The following is a 20,974-nucleotide window of genomic DNA, read 5'->3' as shown; positions in this document are numbered from 1 at the left end:
AATTTCTGATAAGGGCTGAAATAAAGACATCTGATGAGGAAAAGTTGGCTGACAGGTTTTCTGGGCAGCTATGTAATAGCTATTTTTATGTAAGGAGTGAGCTAAAGTGCTATGCTTAGAAAAATTCACACGAAGATTCAACCCTCATATGTGTTTCTCTCTCTCTCTCTCTCTCTTTTTCCCCACCCTCTAGTGATATGCAGCTTCCGAGGAGCTGTACCGCAAGGCTTGGTCCTGGAACTAGGTGAAACTGTCCAGATCCTAGAGAAATGTGAAGGTAAGTGTGATGTCCAAGAAGGAATCCCATTTTCTATATAAGAATGTACAAATATCTTAATCTATCAGATTTTAATAAATTGTTTGGAAATCATGATGTGTCAAATCAAAGCACTTGAATAAAACCTAATCTGACCCACTTTCTGTAGGAAAGGCTGAGTGCTGTTGGCACTAATCCAGTCTGATAGGGGGTCAGTGTGTTTTAAGTTAACCATCTGTCCAGAAAATCTTGAACCCTGACCTGATTGTTGTATTGTAATTGGGTCTTACAGTGAATTTTCATCATGTAAAGTGTATAATCAGTATCTTTTTTTTACTATATTTTCTCAGTGTTACTGTTAAACATTTCAATTAAGTCTATCAGTGTTTATTATTTAGAAACATCTGAACACATGAAGATATTAGTTATGAAATATATTAGCAAATAATTTGGGAGCAATACTGGAAAAAATGTAAAGGATATGGGTTTAGGGGGGATTGCTTTGCATTTATCTTCATGTGGTGTTTTGTATCTAGAGGAAAACGCCATTGTAAATGTTATAACTATAGTTCTTTCTTATGTGGCTGGAGATGTCTGTGTGTGAACAGATTGAATGTCCTAATTCTCTGCTTTATTCACATGAATAGTGTGATTGAAGTTGTTGTATTTAAAAGGAGAATGATTTTTATCCTAATGTTCAGAGTAAGCAAGTGGTGTAAAACACGTCTATTGAGAAGTAGGTTGACAAGATACAGTGTATGAGCACATATTTCACTGTAGTCTGAGGTGGAATAATGTAACCTTAATCCCGAAGTGTTAAAACAAATTCAAAACCAGATCCCCAAATTTGAATTCCAAATTAACGTTCCACAAAGTTGTAGGTTTGGTTTTGTATTTGTTCAGTTTCCAGTCGTTTTTCATCTCCAGTGTTAATGTTGCTACACAAACCTCCTGCATGCTTGTCAGAAGACTGCTTTTCTTCTCTCATGCCTAGAACTGTCTTTTGCTCTTGATGCTTTTTCTTGTACTCAGGTGTTTTGCTTTTTTACCTACTGACTTAACTCCTCATGAAAAAGTGACCTTTTACATGCTAGTTTTTCTAGGAAAGTAACAGCTGCTTCACCTACACTTCTAAACATTTTATGTTGAATGAGAGTTTTGCAGTGCAATAGTGACGTTTAATCCATGAAGAAGCATGCTGTAAACAATATGTGTAGTAGTATACCTGCAAATGATAATGTTTTTTTTAAAAACACACATGTGGTGTAATGGGCTAAGCTTTACTCGAGCACTGAGTGTTGATTGTAGTCATTCTGCCAGGTCTTGTGAATTAGTACAAGGTGCAAGCTCAGGAAAAATTTATTACTTTGCATAGGATAGTATAACTCTAAGGTAAAATAGTGTATATTGCTGAAAGCAGTCATGATATTTTCAAGCCATTTCTGGTAATCAAGGAAACTTTCAAAACTGGGAAATAAAAGCATGATCTCAAAGGAGCAGGTTGCTTACAGAGAAGCAAAAGGATAATCCAGTGTCTGTTTACAGTGTTATAATAATTAGGCTCTGTATATTTCCTTTGCCAGTAGTTTTGAGGATGATTCCTCAAAGGCAATTCGTGCCAGTCTTGAAATTGCTGAGAAAGAGGCCCTTAGACAAAGTGTTTTCCTGGGTGGAAGGAGGTGTTTGTACAGAGGCTTTTTTGGTTTTGTTTAAGCCCTCTGTCCTGTCATTGTGGTTGAGGTGCCTTTACCATGGACTTTACCTATATAAAAAGATATATTAATTTTGATAATAACATCTGGAACTCCACAATATGAAACTCCTCTGAATATTCAGATGGTCTGTGCTGCAGCTCTCGCATGTGTGAATTATGCAAAAAAGCACACTAAATGTGCAAAGTAGCTTCTTAAAAAAAAAAAAATAGTCGTCATTTAAGCGTTCTTGTCTAAGTGTTGTTTAACACGGTCCTTGGTTTGCCTTGCAAATTTAGAATGAAACATAACTCATCTTCTGCTTCTGCATTATATGCTGGGGATTCTTTTTGTCCAGGCAAACTAGGTAAATTAATGTTAACCGATGCAAATAAGGGTCACTACTGTGGGATCTGACAGAAGATCCATTGCTATTTAAGCTTCACTTCTTAGAATAGTTTGTACATAATTCTCTACAGTAGGGACTTTGCTGTCTGGGTTAAAAGGATTCACATACACGCAAACTGACGTGAAGAATGATTTCGGAGACTTGCTGAAGAATTCAAGGCTGACAAAGATTCAAATACTAGCTATACTTCTGAATGGGCTTATTTTAATCATAATGACTTATTGAATAACGGTATTACTACAAGTAATGTGCTCTTTTGTAGTGACTGGTGTAAAAAGCAGTTGCTGCATTTAGATCGAGTGAAAGAGGGAATTTTCTATATCAAGTTTTCGGGTACCTCTGCAGCTAAGTTTTATATGTATTTGCGGAGTAAAGGAACAAATATATATGTATACACACACATGTATATGTATATATATATACATGTATTTGCATCTTTAAGGCTAATAAATATGAGTACCATTGATAACAGATTTTTTTAAAATCCTTCTTTATTGTGGTTGTCTATGCATTTTTTAAAATAAAATGCAATGAAATACAGTTGTGTCTGTTCCTATGGATCCTGTTCACGTGCTTGAAATTGGAACTTTTGAATTTCAATTGATTTGTGTGCCTGCCGCTGCATGCTTTCATACCAGGACACAAATGTCTAAATCACTATTTTCTAAATCTGACAAACACCTCCCACTGCCCCCACTCCCCAATAATTCAATATGACAGGGTTCAAACCCATGGACTTAGTGTCTGCCTTTCCTCTGAAGCTACCAAAAGCTCCATCCATGTTTTCATCAAACGTTATGCTCTCTCTCAAGCATGTGATGTTACTAATGGGTGGTTTTATAGTTACTGTTTGCACGAAGAACTCTTGAGATCCTCGACTGGTCTCACTCAAAGGTAACAAATATTCTTCAACTTATCAGTTGTACGTATGCTTGTCTTTCACAACTTTCCCCTCTCTCTGTTCCCCTCTCTGTTCCCCTCCACTTATGGTCTTGCCACTGAGGGAGACTTGAAACAGTAAGTGGTGGTCTCTGCTTTACATGCCGTGCGTTGAGGAGGTGAAAGGGTATGGCAATAGTATGCCACCTATAAATGCTGAAAGACAGAGTTTTCTTTTGTCAAGTAACAAAGCATGAGCATACTCACTGTTTGAAATACATATGTAGACGACACGTTCTAAAGAACACCCTATTTCTCAAGCCATACGGCTGTTGCCCTGCCACTGGCAGTAGCTGTGAGTACCTAGCGGCTTTCAGAGTAAATTTAAAATGTCTGTTTTGTCCACTTATTTTTATTGCTAGGGAGCAGTTTTCTTTAGATTAAAAATGCTACAACTTCAGTGACTTTAATTATTACCTTGAGACTCTCATATATTCACTGAAGAAACACTAGCTGATGCCTGAAGCACCAGTTAAGAGTATTATTTTACCCATGCAAATTATGATATCCACACAAGTATTTATTTACATGGTTTTAATGTGTGTGTATGTTAATAATAGTGTTCTTAAGCCATGCATGTAATATATTTAAAGTTTCCCTCTGTTATTCCAGCAGTGACAGCGTGGTTGCATGGAGGCTTTCTGGTATTTGGGACACTTAAGCAGCAGATACAGCTTGCGATTAGGGTTTTTTCTTAAATTCTTGAAGAATTCAATGTGCTTGAGAAGTGATATCTTTGCCATGCTTCCAAGTTGTACCATACCGATGAGTGAGGAATCACTTCAGACTGTCATTCCTGTGGGAGCAATGCAGGTTTCCTGCCACCTGGAGTTGGGAGCTGTCTGGTGGCTGGCTGGGCCAAATTGACTCACTCCCAGTAATTTGGGTTTCCCCTGAAAAAATGTCTCCAGTGAGATTCCCTTTTCCTCTTTGCCTTTCTTCCCTTGTCATCCCTTTTCCTCTTTGCCTTTTGTGGAGCGTGCCAGTGGAACTGAAGTCTCTTGGACCCACACAGCTGCTGCGGAAGATCTTGCCTGGCTATTCAAACTAGTCTTTTGGAGCACAGGAATGGCTTCTTGATGGCCCTCTATTTGGCTAACACCAAGATAAAACACATTCTCTCTCTCTCTCCTGCTTTTGTTGTGGCATCTCTCTGACTGCATTATTAGCATATTCCTGTGGCTCTGCTGGCATGAGGCTGCTCCCTGACATGGTGCTGGCAGGCTGGGTTGGGTATTCATCTGCTGCTTGTCCTGTCCTGGCACTGCTCAGAGCATCAGGCTCAGAACAGAGTGGCCTTGGCATTGAGTGGCTTCAGCATCAAGAAGCTTTTGCTAAGCACTGTTACCATCCCTCTTCTGGGTCACTTTGAGTACCTTTAGCTCTGCACAGAGGTACTCTGCAAGCAGCTTATATGCAGATTCAAAGGTAAAAGCAATTGTTTATTGGCTAGTATATGCAAAAGATCGCTTTCCTCCAGATTTGAGGGTTACTCACAATACTGCTAAGTATACTTATTTTAGTAGGACAAAGAAGGCTTGAGTTCTTGTAGCAGATTCTACTAGCAGTGCTTTCTTTAAGAACCAAGTTTAGCTTTACCATAAATACTTCTGTAATTTATTTTCAGAATTCTGTTTGTCAAGAAATTATATGTGGAATTTTTTTTCCTGCAGTCTGCAGCTGATGTTACTTTATTCAACCTGGATGTTTGAGCTTTATTTTTCTGAAAAATAGATCAATACCTTTCAATTAGGACCCTTTTGTTTTTCTGCTACTGAGTACTCAAAGGGATGAGCTTTTTCCATGTGACAGACCTCTTGTTGATTAAGTGGAAATCTGAAAAGGGTTACGAGGTGGCTTTTAGAATATTCTGTTTTGTTCAAGGCACTTTCAAGTAAAGAACAAAAAACATTGGTAGCTCTTCTAATCACTCAGATTAAGAGACTGAGATGTGCAGGCCTGCCACAGAGCTCCTTGCGCAATTTAACTAGGATTGCCCTATTGCTGAGACTTCTGAGTGTGATACATCTTTGGAAAGACTGTTTTTCATTCTTTATCTAAGAGTATGCAGGTTTCTGTAATATGGCTTCAAGTTTCCCACCCTGTGAATTTCCATATGTGCAGGTAGTTGTAGGTGAAAGATACGTTATTTACCTAACCATTTTTTGCTATGTGATGTTGGTATATACATTCCCAATCCATTTTTCTGTCCTGCCTCTTCAGAGGCCTTGTTGAATTCTAGGGTTCAGAGGAGCTAAGCAGGCAGCCCAAAACTTATAACTGAAAAAGCCCTAGAAACAAAGGGAAGGACAGGGACACATTCTTGCATATACTGCTAAGTGATTTAGCTTTTATTACTGGCCTGCAAGTAACCTACCATGCGAATATATGTACAGACAATGCATTTTGAAGGAAAAGTTATGAGCAAGTGGTGGTCTTAATGTGCAGGGGGAACAGGCATAATGGGGTACTTTTCCTTTTGTTTTTTCTCCAGTTTTATTACCATGGAAGTAGTCTTTGAGGGATTATCTGATGTGGGATTATTATACAGAGGGCAGAGCTGTAGATCAGCCTACTCTTCACTTTTCTTAGCTTGTATCAAATATCGTTAGATAGTATTGAAAACAGCAGCTGTAAAGGGGTGTGTTTTTTCCTGGGTTTTATGTTTCACCTTGGAAACATAATGTTTAGACTCTATGATAGGTTTAGCTGGCATGGATCACTGTGCAGCGTGGCTGTATTGCTTCAGGTAGTCTGCTTGGTTTATCTACTGCACTGTGCAGTAGAGTCCACGTAAAAGCAAAGTTTGAATAGGGCTTTAAGATACACACTTGTGACTTGTCCAGAACACACTGGAATCGATATGATTCATTCAGTTTTCTTCTACAGTACTTGGATTAAACATTTGTCTTGGGCATACTGAGAATGTAAAGCATGAGGTGTTCAAAATCAGTTAGATTAGGAAAGTGTATGTAATTCCTGCACTGACAGTTTCTGTTTTACTGAGGCATTATGTCTATCATACTATCAGTTTCTTTAAAACAAACAAACAAAAAGCTTTGCACCTCCATTCATCAAAATTTATCAAGTTCGTGGTTTTGTCATGACACTTACCCAGAAATACACATTGACGCAACATTAAGATGCAGTCCAAAGGGCTGCATTCATCCCCAGCTTCTCACAAATGTTCAGACGTAACAGTGCTTGCTTCAATTGTTACTGTGCTATGGCATAGGCCTACTGCTGTAGGCTCATCCTGTGCCTATCCACCTGTGTGATCAAAGGAAAGAAGAGTTTGCTTGCAGTGTCATCTGTATCATTGAAGGTATTTTTGCGTGTTCTAGGATGTCTTTGTCGTTTTATCTACTTTATTTTGACCATGATATATATACTTGAAATTAATCTGACTTATTTGGGATATATTTAATGTTCTCCTTCCTATCCTGAATAGGACATTGCTTAGAACGGTGCTTCTAATAGACTAATTTTTCATTTTCTTATAGCAAAGGATGTTACATGGTATGGAATATCCCTTTGGCTGAGTCAGGTCAGCTGTCCCAGCTATGTCCCCTCCCAACTTCTTGCCTACCCCTAGCCTGCTCACTGGGAGCAGCACACTGGGAAAAAGAGAAAGCCTTGATGTTGTACAAGCACTCTTCAGCAATAGTCAAAAGGTTGGTCTCTTATCAGCACTGTTTTAGCCACAAATCCAAAACATAGGACCAGGCAGGCTGCTGTGGAGAAAGCCAACTCCATCCCAGCCAGACCCAGTACAGTGATTCATTTTTTGAAAAACAGTTAGAATTATCTGTCTTCCTTTCACTAGGTCATCCACTAGGTGAAGCAGTTTGAGAATATTCTTAGCTGTCAGAAAAGGACATGGGGGGAGGCACTGTGTGCATGAAGCACAGTCTTTCTCTGTAGAGATTTGCAGGTGTTCTAGCTCTGGTCTTACGCCTTGACTTCATCTGTCCTCAGTTTCTTGTTAGTTACTGATCATTACTAGACAGTTAATCTGTGCAAATTGTAGGTACTCATGATTGTTGTTTTGCATTAACTTACTGTCAAAATTCTTGTCACTTCATAGCCACATTTTTCTGTTTATTAATTTTAAATCTCATATTTTTCAGCATTTTCTTGAAGTCAGTACCCTTTAAAGTTCATGTATCACTAGAAAATGAATGCCATAATTCTGAAGTATTAACAATTAACTATTTGTAGTACAGTGGCATCTAAAAACATTAGTCAGTATTGAGTTCTAACCATGTGTGGCATGTTGTGATCACAATTAGCTGAAGCACCTGCCTCAATTTGATGACTATTGTGATTAAATTCTCCAAGATAAATGTTCTTTAAAATGTATGATTAGATCAATATTAATCTATTTAAGACTAATTCCAGGATAAAGGTTTAGTTCATTTTAGTGAATAATGTAATGCAGATGCAATTTTCTAAATGTGTTTTTAAAAAAACCATTGTACCTCTTCTCATAGCTTTTACTTTGAGATACAGAATGAGTTTTTGGTGGTGTTAATTGTAAGAAAAGAAGGAGTTACATTTTACAATTCAGTGCTTTCAGGTTCTGGTGAGCTCTTCTTTCTATTGTATCTTGGTTGCATGGAGTTGGAGGAAACTTAAAACAGAGAAAGGGGTGATTCTAGAAATATTATACCACACTGAAAAAGAAAAGAGAAAAGAAAGGAAAACAGATCTGGAGAGCACATTCTACAAGATTAAAGGGAAATATACCACTTTTCAAATGTATAAAAGTACCTACAAAAGCGAAGTCAACAAAATGTTTTCCATATTCTCCAAAAGAAAAAATCCTGGATTCAAATAGCAGCAAGGAAAGTTCATTTTATAAAGTGCATGTACATTGTCTGAGCCACTGAAATAGGTTGTCCAAGTGAGGATTTGCTATCTTCACTTGACATAAATATTCCAGATTTTCAAGTACTATACCAAAATGTTACTGTTACATGCAGTTTTCTTGGCTGATGTTGATCAATGGAAGAAATTTCGTCTAAAAAGATGCCTGTGCAACACCACTACTTTCAAACTGGTCTGTGTGGAGTAGCAGAAATACATTCTATTTCCTTGGAATACTGTGCAGAAATACCTTGGAATTCAGGTTTTGCGGAAGTTGTATAGATCATTTTCCGCAGGCATGGAGTGCTGTGCTGTGCGTCCTGATGATAAATTACTGGACACTGTTAAAAACAGGCTAAACATCTGCGAGGAGAGGTTTAGAGACATCGCTTGGATGAGCTAGATGATTTCTCAGGGGTCCTTCCCTTCTTGTTTTTTACAATTCTGTAAAAACATACCTTTTAAGCTTTGAAGACTTGTTTTGGGATTAAGACCAGGAAATGCAGCAATAAGGTAGTTTCTTGGAAATGTGTTTCGTCCCCTACCGTGCACATCTAAATCATTAATAGACACTTGCTTTATCAGTTTTTGTTCTAACTTTTACAGTTCTGTTCACAAATTTAGATAAAACCACTTTTTTCCATATTTACCGAAAAGTTTGCCATTCTGTTTATCTTAAAATGTATGTTTATTTCTAAGGTACAGAGCCTATAAATATAGCAGCATGCTGTGTTTAATATTGGTAACAATGAATCACAGGATAAAAGCATGTATTTTTTTCTGTGACCTTAAAAGTATGTAGCATCTGTTACTCAAAAGCAGGTGTTGCAGGCACAGTTGTGTGGAGTTTTAGAAATTACTCATTTTAAGGATCTGTATGTGTTGTTTGTGCATATAGGTTTATATTGATATGACTGCCATGAAGTTTGATCAACTAAGAAACAAATTAAAAACAGCATTTTATTTTTTAATATAAGCAATAATTTCATGGGAAAATAATCTTTGTGTTATGCCCTATCTTCATGAGAAATTTGTGTAGTAAAGATGATGGGGGTTTAGTTTTTTCCATACCAAGATTTGCAAATGTCTTGAATTCGATTATTTTCTTTTATATTGACTCAGATTTCCTTAAAAAAACCCCAAAAATCTAGACTAGTAGGCTGTCTTTAAAACAAAATCAAGGCCTTCTTCCCCACTTCTGAGCCTCTAAATGAGACTCGTGTCATAATTCAGCCAATATGAAGTCCTTTTTCTGACAGACAGAATAGACAGTTACTTTGTTCTGTTCTTCTCTATTCTCCATAGCAAATGACAAGTTTTCCTAGTGCTCTTTTAAGTGCTGCAGATACTAAATTATATCTGTCCTCTGTAGAAAAAAAAAATTAAAAGTAGGAAGTTTCTGGAAAAATTAGAGGAATTTTTATGGAAGGTGGATTTAGATTATGTGAAATTGTTGGGTTTGGCAAGCTTGGGTGGTTGCCTGTCTGGATACTGGGCTGCCGTAGACAGAAGAGTGATATGCAGGCAGTTGAACTCCCTGCGTGTGTAGTAGCTGGGCCTGGCCAACTTTGCCCACAAATTTCTGATGTCCAGGGCTGGCCAGGCCTCTTCCACAGAACTCGCACCCCGGCACTCTTCATCGCCCATGCTCCTATGGGGTGTTCCAGGCTCAGATCGTGAGGTTTAGCTTTATGTTCTGGGGCTGAAGCATTAGACCCAGATATGAAGACAGCAGCATATTTTTAACAAGAATTCAAGGTAGTTTTGTGTGTGTTATGGAGTGGAAGAGCAGCTCATCTACCACGATGACTGAAGTGTGCTCCTTTTCCATTGTTAAGCTGGATGGTGTTTTCGGCACTTTTTTCCTGATCAGTCTTGAATGGAGTGACGTTACTTTCACCTGTGTAAAATAGGAGTCATTGGGTTCTTCTGTTTAACTTGTAGCTTTGCAGCTTTGGCTTTTACTCCTGATTTTTTGTGCTGTCTGGGTCTGTAACTGATGGGGCATACAAGAATAGTAATTGGGTTTGTGAAATTAGATCCTGAAGTCTGTTCTCTAGTCTCACAGACAACATAAAACCAGACAAATGCAAAGGATTTGTATTTGTTTAAATAATATTAGAAATGTATGATAATGGCGTTTGCTGTCTTTAAAAGGACAGGTTTTGAAGTCTGGAGATCTTGTTAAGGTAAACACTACGAAAAGACTCATGTACCAGCATGTAAGAACAGTGTTCAGTGCAGACTCTTGCATGAGTGCTGAATGCCTCTTTGCCACAGTGGCTAATGATTGTGAGGTCGGTGACTTAAGTATACTAAGCTGCTTTTATTCCTGGTGGGAATAAACAGGAGCATGCTAGGTTCTTAATTGCTTGTCATCATTGCAGAGCAAAAGAATAAAAAAAACCAACCGTGAAAAAAATTGACCTATGTGAGGCACAGCTGGTTTTTGAGATGATTGCAGGAACTGCATAGTTTTCAGTCAGTTTGCTTCTGTGTAAAGTAAGCAATGCCACAAATTAATATAGTGTGTGTTTTATCTGGTTTTAGGCTGGTACAGAGGTGTTTCCATTAAGAAGCCCAATGTAAAGGTAAGTATGAATACATTTTTTAATCTACTGGGAGATTATCTCTATTTTGCTGTTGCAACCCAGTAAACTTTGTTTTCCTTACTCTTAGGATTTTACTTCTCTAACTTTTTTCCTGTGGGAGGACTGGATTTATTTTCAAATTGAGAGAACAATACTCATTAGTCACCCAAAGGATCAGAAACCTTCCTGACATGTAACATGTAATCTTTCCAACGTTTATAAATCTTATCTAATTTAATCCTCTCTACCCTACTCCCCTAAGAAAAGCATAGATGGGCGATCTTGCATTGCTTAAATCAGGATTTTTTTAAAGAACACATTTAATAATTTGCATTATTAATCTAAGACAACTTTGAAAAAAGTCTGATGGAAAAAGGATATTGTAAGTTTGTTCTTTTTCAGATTTTTACAGTTTAACCACTGCATTTGGTTATTTTCCAGTCATATCCCTGTTTTGCTCTTGAAGAACTTTTTTGACTGTTCTAATATGAATTTTTTGTGAGTGCGTGTATATTTCTGTAAATGTATGTATCCAAACATATAAATAGTTGCTTCTATGTAAAGTATCACTTCATTGTCTTTTGGTTTAAATATCGCTTGTATTTAAAAAGAGTACCACCAGATTCCTCATGTTTACCTGTATTATGGAATATAATATTACCTGTATTATGTTTTCATGACTATAATACTCTTTTAATGGAAAAGCCTATGTTCATTGTGTGTTGGTACATCTTCTGTGTGCGAATACGTTCACTTCAGATCGGTGAGCCCTTCAAACCTTCCTTGGTTTCTTAGGTAACCAGCACAGGATCACAGAAATAAACAGCATTAATTGGAAGTGAACCAAACAAGAAACTGAAGTAGCATTTCTTCCTTTTCCAGATTTTCATGTGGCTGAAAGCATGCACATTTACTTTTTTTTTTCCTGATGAAGCTATTCCTGTTATATTCATGTTTTTTCTTTCTGTAATTTCAGTCTTGCCTATGAAAAAGAAGGAATTTTTCTTAGCATTTTGAATCATCTTTACTTAGTATTCCTTTCAACCCCGCCATGAAAATCTTTCTTCCTAAATTGTACTGGTTTAAAGCTCTAAAAATGTAAAGCCCACACTTGGTTACTGGCATTTTTGTCAGAGGCTGTCAGCTGGTTTTTAACCTGAAGATTACCAATGCTGAACCTGTATTCCTCACTGAAGCGCAGGCTTACCGTTCTTACACACTGACTGAGTTTGCTCTGAGAATTCAGGGCCATGTGTTTTGCAGAGATAATGGAACACTATGAAAAGTTTGGTTTAAATTACCTCTTTTCCCCATGTCTCGTCACACAAGAACACAATGGCACAGGCAAGGTTAGAATCCAGCCATCATGGGAGCAGCAAAAGACAAATAACCAGAGCTATCCCAAGTGGGTTTAAACAGCTTTTTGTTGGAAAGAGGGAGGAAAAAGGATAGCTCCAGGGTATGTAAGTTAATAGAATACTTCTTTCCTTAGTGAAAGACTGGTAAGGGGGCTAGACACAAATTTGATGGTGGGCTTTTTGTTTTGGTTTTTTTTCAACCTATGTCCTTGTCATCTAATGTAGCATACCGATACAGAGGCCTGATCTGGAAGCATACTGATGCCGTGCTGCAAACTGCATGATAGCCACTTTTCTGGCTGTCCCAGCTAAGCTTACATCTCTCCAGTAAATGTTCCTGGTAGTTACTTCTGTTAGTCATTCCTTTCCGTTAACTGCAAGCTGTTCTCTGAACTCTTCGTACTTGTCACGCCTTTTTGCTGCTTGCTCATCACCTGTTAGTGAATTATTGGGCTCTCTCAGTCTTTGCAGGAGGAAGACAATCAGCTAAACTTAAATGTTTTCTTTTAAATCAGTCTTGTCCCTTCCAAGGCAGCTGTGTAGGGTTAGAGTGACACCTTTTCATTTGGTCCTAGTTGACTTCCCCATGATTTTTATACCAGAGTGTATTGCCCGTACAACAGTGTTTCTGAAAGCTTCAGGAGCTTTTGGGAATGAAAAGGACTCAGCTTGAACCTTTGTATGATATTTTTATTGAATAGACTTGCAAAACTTCCTTATTAAGAAATTGATCTTTCAAGATGGAGGTTTGATTCAGTGTGCTGTCTTGTTCTAAGGTGGATTAAAATGATCAGTTGTGACTAATTTGAATGTTGCCTTTTGACTGTGGCAACTTCTTTGACACAGTGTTAGGGGTTTTTTTAATAGGTGTATTGGCAATTATTTATTGTGGCTTAGGATGTAAATGCTAAAAACTGCAAATGTATTTTTCTAACTTACAGACTTCTTTTCTCTTGCAGGGGATTTTTCCTGCAAACTATATTCACTTGAAAAAGGCAATCGTCAGTAACAGAGGGTGAGTATTTTTCCTTCTCTTTAAGAAGCTGCAGTGTTTCTCATCTAGAAGGCAATCTATAAATTTTAATAACTATTTCTTAGAGTGGTTTTAGTTCATTGTATCTTTTGTTGTGTATTAGGGTTTGAAAATTAAATGTAATTCTGCAGAGCCTTGGATTTGTTTTGGTTTTTAATATAGCAAGAATCAATTCTGTTGGTTACTCCTGTTTACTTTTGCTCATAAAATGGTAACTTCAGAGATATCATCTGAAACACACGCACTTTAAAGAACTCTGTTTATATTTTTCATTTCTGCTTGTTCCTCACTGGAAAAATTCTGTATGTTCCTGTTTGTTACGGAGGCACCAGCACGTAGACAGCCCATCTCGTTTATCAACAGATTTTCACTGAGACACAGCTGACAAGGTAGCTATGTTACTTTGAAACCTGTCAAAAGGATCCAACCCTCCACACCTCAAGCCAAAGAATGACTGAAGTACGCTCTGCTGAAAATATTTTACCTTCACTGTCTTTATATGTAGCTCACACGTTGCTAGAGGCAGGTTTAGTTTAGTTAATGTGAATAGCAATACTGATGGCAACACAGTGTCGGAGACTTTACTGTGTGTAAGCTCTATAACCTGCAAAGCTTCCTGTGAGATTGACTGAGACTCCTGAAATCAGTATCTTGTGTCTTCGCTGCTGCTCTTATGTGCATTCTCTAGGTTAAGGCCACTGTAAGGAGATTTATAAGTGCAGTATTTCAGACAGTGACCCAAGGCAACAAATTAAATGTGGAAGATAAAACATATTAAATGACATTTAGTGAAGTACCTGTAGAAGAATATGTGACTTCTGATAGTCTTGAATTGTATGCTTATCCTCAAAGGGACTGAGTAAAGATTGTAAGGGCAGCTGTAATACTGATGCTTCATAACTTTGGGGTGTAATAAAATTATGTATATATTGCATAGAATGACTACTACTAATGTGGACTCTCCTTAGGGGGAAGACCAGTTTCCTGTAATCTGTAGTTAATTAGTACTTGATGTTAGTTCAGAATTTGTAAAGGGCAACCAGTTCAGGATATTTAGATACTTACTAGGAAAGCTGATGTACTTTTTTAAAGTAAGTATAAGACTGGTAAAGACGGGTTAAGACTGGTATACCAATTGATGATACAACAGAACATAATACAATTCTGAACCAGAGACCATGGTTATTTCACGTTTTGGTAAAAGAAATTCTGCCCCTGTATTTAAGAATATATTCACAGTGCCAATATAAACCCTTGTGAAATAATAGAGCATGGTGTATAATATTCTTATGAGTCATAGACCCAATGTAATGTCATTAATATGTGGGTATAATGGAGGAAGTGCAGGGTTATAGGAATGCAAAGTGTTATATTTCCATGGTTAAATGTAGTCCTGATGTGCATTCTCTTTCAATCTAGCCAATCTAGCCATTTGGAAGGCTGATCTTCCAAAATGTTTTATTTTTCACTGATGCCAAAAGTTTGTAAATCCATTTCCAAAAATAATCTTTAGAAGAACATTTTTCTTTGTTTTTGATCCCCCCACCCCCCGCTAAAGTGTTTTGTGTGATTCCTTTCATCCTTTCGTTTTATGTGGTTCCTTAAAGGGATGTTGAACTATTTTGAATCCCTTCCCTGTAATGGCATTTTAGAGATCTGAAAAGAACTGAATTTTTGGCTAGAAGTGGTTGTAGCATCATTTTTAGTGTTGTTAGTGTCACGCAAGCTTTGGTGATATATACTAGATGCGGAATTTTTGTTTAACCATTGAAAGGATTTTTGAGTATGAGCTAAAGAATAGGTGTTGGGATTTTCATCATATTCTTGGTGTCATGCTTCAGATCACAAGCATACTCTGTGAGAGATTTGTTAAAGCATGAACTGAGATTTCTTAGTCTTATTGTGGCCAAATTTGGGGGGAGGACACCCCCCCCCCCCCCCCCCCCCCCAAAAAAAAAAAAAAAACCAACCAAACTAAAACCAAGCGAAAACATTGCAGGAGTAGAATGGAGCACGATCTCAGATGCCAAGTGTCTGTCAGTGTTTCAGTTTCTCACAACCAAATGTGGGAATGATAAGGTCATTGGCATAATAATAGAAAAAAATTGTGATCTGTCTTAGTTTCCTGGTATGTATGTGTGTGAATCTGTGCTTTCCAGTCCCAGCTTCAGTGGGTTGAGTGCATGCGTAATATGACTATGTCAGGTTTTTAAGATAGTGATATTTCTAATATATGTATGCTTTGGATCTTAGTATAAGATCTACTTATGTCACTGATGCGAATATGACCTTTTGGTGGCTTGGAAATGAAGAATTGAAGCTTTTGTTTGATAAGTTTTCTGCTTCAAGAATACATAGAGACATACAGTGATTTAACTTCATAGTCCTTTCCCTCATCCTTTGTTACTTCTGGCTTCAGCTTACAATTATTAATAGTAAGAATTTTCAAAAGAGAAATATTGCCATTATTTTTATAATCTGACACTTGTTTCGGTAATAGCATTCAACATAAAGGGCAAGTCAAGGCACTAATGGCTCAGATAATATAATGGTATTACAATACATACACTAGTTATCACATCCTTGCATTTCAGTGTGATGAAAGAGTGAGCTATGCTTGGCTGACATGGACCTGTTGGAGCAGGTCCAGAGGAGGGCCACAAAAATGATCAGAGGGATGGAACATCTCTCTTATGAAGAAAGGCTGAGAGAGTTGGGGTTGTTCAGCCAGGAGAAGAGAAGACTCTGGGGAGACCTTATTGCAGCCTTAAAGGGGGCTTATAAGAAAGATGGGGACAGACTTTTTAGTAGGGCTTGTAGTGATAGGACAAGGGGTAATGGTTTTAAACTAAAAGAGGGTAGATTCAGACTAGATACAAGGAAGAAATTTTTTATGATGAGGATGGTGAGGCACTGGCCCAGGTTACCCAGAGAGGTGGTAGATGCCCCATCCCTGGAAACATTCAAGGTCAGGTTGGACGGGGCTCTGAGCAACCTGATCTAGTTGAAGATGTCCCTGCTCTTGCAGGGGGGTTGGACCAGATGTGACCTTTAAAGGTCCCTTCCAACCCAAACCGTTCTATGATTCTCCTTTAGTGGGTATGGAGGATCTTGACCACAAAGGGACAATTCCTATTCTTTTGATTGAAGGATAGCTTGCTGAGGTTTCATATCCAGTATTGAAAAAGTCTTCTGGGTAGGAAAGGTTACTAAGTGGCAGATCTTTTGGGTAGTTAATGATATTGGCTAACATACTAATTGGAGGGGAAAAAAGGGTTGGACTCGCTTAGAGAGAAGGGACACAAACTGTGAAGGACCCCACTTTACAGGCAAGTTAATTTAGCGTGCTATAATCATGAAAAGTGTTTTCACTGATCTTGATTAGAATGAAATTACATATTTTGAACAGGTGACTAGGAAACGCTTCATATAAGATGATTCTTGTGGAACGTAATGGAGGAACAGTTGATACGACTGGAGTTGCTTCAGTGTTACAACAGGCAAAATATTGCTTTTACGATATTTTCCTTTACGTTGAACAAATTCAAACAAATTCAAGTTCTAGCATTTCACAAATTACTATGCTGACATTTTTCTTTCTTTACATTTTGCAGAGTACCTTTCCTAATTTTTTCCCCTCTTCTTGTATAGGCAATATGAAACAGTTGTTCCGCTTGAAGATTCTGTTGTAACTGAAGTCACAGCAACACTGCAGGAATGGGCTGTGCTCTGGAAACAGCTGTATGTGGTAAGAACAGTACTCTTCTCATTGTACTTTATTTCTCAAATATCTTGGGAGATATGTTGCCTGTATTTCAGCCCATTAGGAAAAAATCATAGTCAATATAAGAATTGTTAGATTCATTTTACCTACTGGGGGGTTCCCTAACTGCAGAATCACTAATCATGTGAGGTGCACATGGGCTATGTTGAAAATTTCAGCAGTTTTGAAATTTTCCTTCAGAGCTGAAAGCTTCATTGCTTAAAAAACCCACAATTTTTAAGTGTTCTTAAATATGTAAGAATAGTATATGTGTTTAGTAACAGAAAATGGAAGATTACTGTAAGTCCCATCAAAGACTTCAAAGAGTTACTCAGCACAGTCTGTGAGCATTTGTTTTAGCATCTAGAGTTTGAAAGAGGAAGAACTCAAACAGAAGTCTTTTTGCACGATTTTTCCTTCCTCTATTAAAAATAAAAACTCGAGATAAGTGTATTGAGTTTTATACTCATCCATTTTATATAATTTTCAGTTGCTGCCACATAATGTCACCTACCTCTGCTTTCATCTTTGTTCTTTTACTTTTTTAATGGCCAAATCCCATGGAACAGCAAATAAAAAAACTTGCACATTTTGAAAGTATTTTTTTCCTGTTTTCTTTTTTTTTCCTTTTGGCTTTTTAGCTTAGTAATTACAAACCATAACCATAGGATTAAGGTCAAGAACTGTAGGTGGTATAAGCATGAATTTCCTTTCTTTCCTTAGTTTAGAGAAATACCTCTACATGGAGCTGCAGCAGCTTTGTTTCCTTCTTTAAACCGGAAGTGACAGTAGTTTGATATCTAGGAAATAAGACCGGAAAAGATCTGATTAAATGAGTCTAGTGTATCTGTAGCATAACCAGCCATGTTCCGTACTCCATTCAAAAAGCAATCAAGTTTATTATGAAATCAGTTTTACTTTTGTTGCTCGCATTTCTTCTATGGGGATCGTATGCCTCAGACATTTTCTTGGAAAGTATCAGCCAATCTAATGGGGGGGCACATGGCACATGGTATATACACTTCTTTTTATACCACCCTTACACCTAGTACTCCTTGTTTTTCCCTTTCAAATACTTGCCTCTGTGGTGTATGTGAATAAAGTGTTCTTTTTTGTTTTCTTCCTGTAAGATTTTCTCTCTCCCCAGTGTCAGATGAAGAAGGCAACAGTAATACTGACAATGGTATTAAATTGGAGAAAGGGGAATCATTTTACCTACAAATGAGTTACACTTCCTTTCTACTAATCTATTTCTTTTTTATTGTTAAAATTAGTTCCTTGAGGAGACGGAGAGAGAAAGCTCTAGCTATAAACTTTCACTTAGTGATTTTCTTTCTGGGACTGCTTTCTATTCTAGCTCATTATACTTATTATAACATTGCACGCAACATTATTGTATTCTTAAATAACAGGGGAAATAATTTACTGTTTTCATAGAACTTTGGAAGGAGACATCTGTTCCATGACAAGAAGAAATTGGCAGAGCTTCAGAGTAGAAAATAAATCGTTTTGTGGTGGGTTTCTCCAGAAATTATTTAAAAACAACAAAAAAAACCCCAAACAAAACCCCAAAAGCAACAACAACAAAACAAAAAAAACCCAACCAAAAAAAAAAAACCCAACGCAAACCCAAATATTTTCTAATATAGAGATAATCGGAGAACGATTTAGGTTGGAAGGAACCTCTTGAGATCATCTAGTTCAACTGCCTTCTCAAGTAGGGTCAGCTAGAGTAGCTTGTCCAGGACCCTGCATCCAGTCAGGTTTTGAGTTTCTTGTGAATGGAGACTCAATAACTTCCCTCAACAAAGCTGTCAGTATTTGACCACCTTCAGTCTTTATGTTCAAGACTACTGATGTAGTACCATAGCTCTTCTGACATGAAAGAACGATCTACACTAGGTGGGTAACAGAAATTTGTCCCATTTACAAACTGTAAATCTGAAGCCTGATGAAGTGTGCAGAGGTGCACAAATGGATGTGGCGGAGCTGGGATTAGGATTTTATAATTGGTATTTAGGCTAGAAGCTATGCTGTAAGGTCATATCTTAAGAGACTAAATGGAAATACTTGCTTGTTGTTGGATCAGCACCAGCAGAAATTTTTTTATTATTCCCAAACTGTAATACAAATCATCTAAGAAATCTAATTAATGTTATTTATCATGCTACTGTGCCTAGTCAGCTTTGTAGAAAAGTTTCTTACTGTAGTGAGAGTTCGAATGCTAGTTGTTACTGCAGATGTTTTCAGTAGGTCAGTACCTACAAATGGTAACAGTAGGCACTTCATTATTTAGTAGTATTGCACTGTAAGACAACTGCCAAACAAAATGTACAGCATCTCTTAATATCTCTGAATAGGCTGAAAGGTTCATCTCATGCTTTTTGGCAAACTTCTTACTGGGGTTATGGTTTGAAAGACCAAGTTTGTTTCAAATAAAAATCCCAAGAAATTGCTGTAGTAAATATCGTTGAGATACATTGTAGGGTTTGTATTTGCCTTTCAGTTAAACAATAGGAACTGGAATGTAATACGCAGGAAGCCTGGAGTGATTAAAATACTGACTGAAGAGGGATGCTGTGTTGTTCCAAGATAAAACAGCTCAGCTGAAAAAAGAAATTGGAGGGAGGAGGAGAACAGTGAGAAATGGAAGGGCAAAGTGAAGCACAACTTTGAGACAGTCAGTTGTAGAAAATTAGTTCGTGTAAAATATTGGCAATCTTCCTCGGTTCCTTCTGACCGCAGAGAGTCCATGCTATTACTAGGAAGAAACTGTGCATGGGGAAGCTTATATAGGCTTGAGTTATGAGAGTTGTGCAGTAATTTTAGTTTGTAGGTCTGTGAAATACGTATTAGAAAGATTGGCCTGAGTTCACTGTAGTAACACAGGGCTGTGATATTCTTGTAATTATTGCTATCAAGGTGAAAGCCAAGTGATAGTCTTAGAACTAGAAGCTGAGACTGTGGAGAAAAAGGCATTTGTGTGCAATGAGTTCTTAAAGGAAGGGCTGTGCCTAAAATGAATTCAAAATAGAAAGATGCATAGTGTTTTCCTTGCTTTACTTTACTTTTATGGTTCTGGGATACAAAAGAGCCCTTTTTTCCCCTTATTTGAATATGTAGTCTGTGTGCAGATAGATATAGTGTCATGACACTGGGAAATAAAAAAGCAGTTCTTTGCTTTGTGATCTGCCTGTATCCAGGCTTCTAAGATGAGCACAGAAACATTAAGATTTAGTATCTGCTTTCTTTCAAAAAAGGTCACTGTTCTATTTAACCTGCTTGGTTTGGATTTTCCTACTTTCACTGCCATTGTACAAAATCTTTGGGAGGGAGTTCGCAGGAACTGAGTGTTCAAAATCTGTACTATGTACACACTGTATACTGATTTGCTTATAATGTGGGTAGAGTTTCTGATAACCATAGCTGACCAGATGTGTGTGTATGTATCTGTTAGTGTATGTATACACATATATACACATAGGTACATATATTGTCACTAAGTGTATGGACCCTGTACCATGTGTTATTGTTTTGCCTGGCTCAATCCATAGTTATTTAGATTAATTTGGACAAGATACCTATTCCATTTTGTGGGAAGCCTAAGAAATTTAAAAGAAGGTTCTACTTATCCTTTCTCGGTGTTACAAAGGCTTATAACAAAAGATGCCAGGGATTCCCTTCCCCAATATTGTACTTAATATGGAGTGGAAGAAGAAAGAAAAATAAGATTATTATTGGTACCACTATGGGAAGCTGAGCTTGTTCTTGTGACTACTCCAAAGGGACAAGGAAGAGAGAGCAGAAAAGCAAGAAGAAACCCTGGAGAGACTTCTGTAGGCACAGAGGTGGATAAAGATGCAAAATTGCATTTGTTATGGTGAAATGCATGTGTGTGGCTCTCATGTAGTTGCCCAGACCAGTGTATGACTTCCACTGAGGCAGAAAAATAATACCAGTAAGGTAGATAACTTTCTCTTTTACCCAGTATGTGTTGATAAGATTTGTTATTTTTATACTACTTCTAAATAAAGGATTTGCAAGTTCTCTGTGAGCTTTAGTTAA

At 37.5% G+C, this 20,974-nt stretch overlaps 1 protein-coding gene across 1 annotated transcript in view; it reads left to right on the top strand.

The window, feature by feature from the left end:
• Positions 1-20,974, top strand: part of DOCK3 (dedicator of cytokinesis 3) — a 222,681-nt gene that overhangs the window by 21,312 nt on the left and 180,395 nt on the right. The window contains exons 2-5 of the mRNA XM_075514388.1: positions 194-277; positions 10,715-10,755; positions 13,073-13,128; positions 16,798-16,894. Of these exons, the coding sequence (XP_075370503.1) occupies positions 194-277; positions 10,715-10,755; positions 13,073-13,128; positions 16,798-16,894 (278 nt within the window). The remainder of the gene's footprint in view (positions 1-193; positions 278-10,714; positions 10,756-13,072; positions 13,129-16,797; positions 16,895-20,974) is intronic.

This window comes from Mycteria americana, chromosome 11 (genome assembly GCF_035582795.1).
Source record: "Mycteria americana isolate JAX WOST 10 ecotype Jacksonville Zoo and Gardens chromosome 11, USCA_MyAme_1.0, whole genome shotgun sequence".
Lineage (NCBI taxonomy): Eukaryota > Metazoa > Chordata > Aves > Ciconiiformes > Ciconiidae > Mycteria > Mycteria americana.
This window is presented reverse-complemented; position numbering and strand designations above follow the sequence as displayed.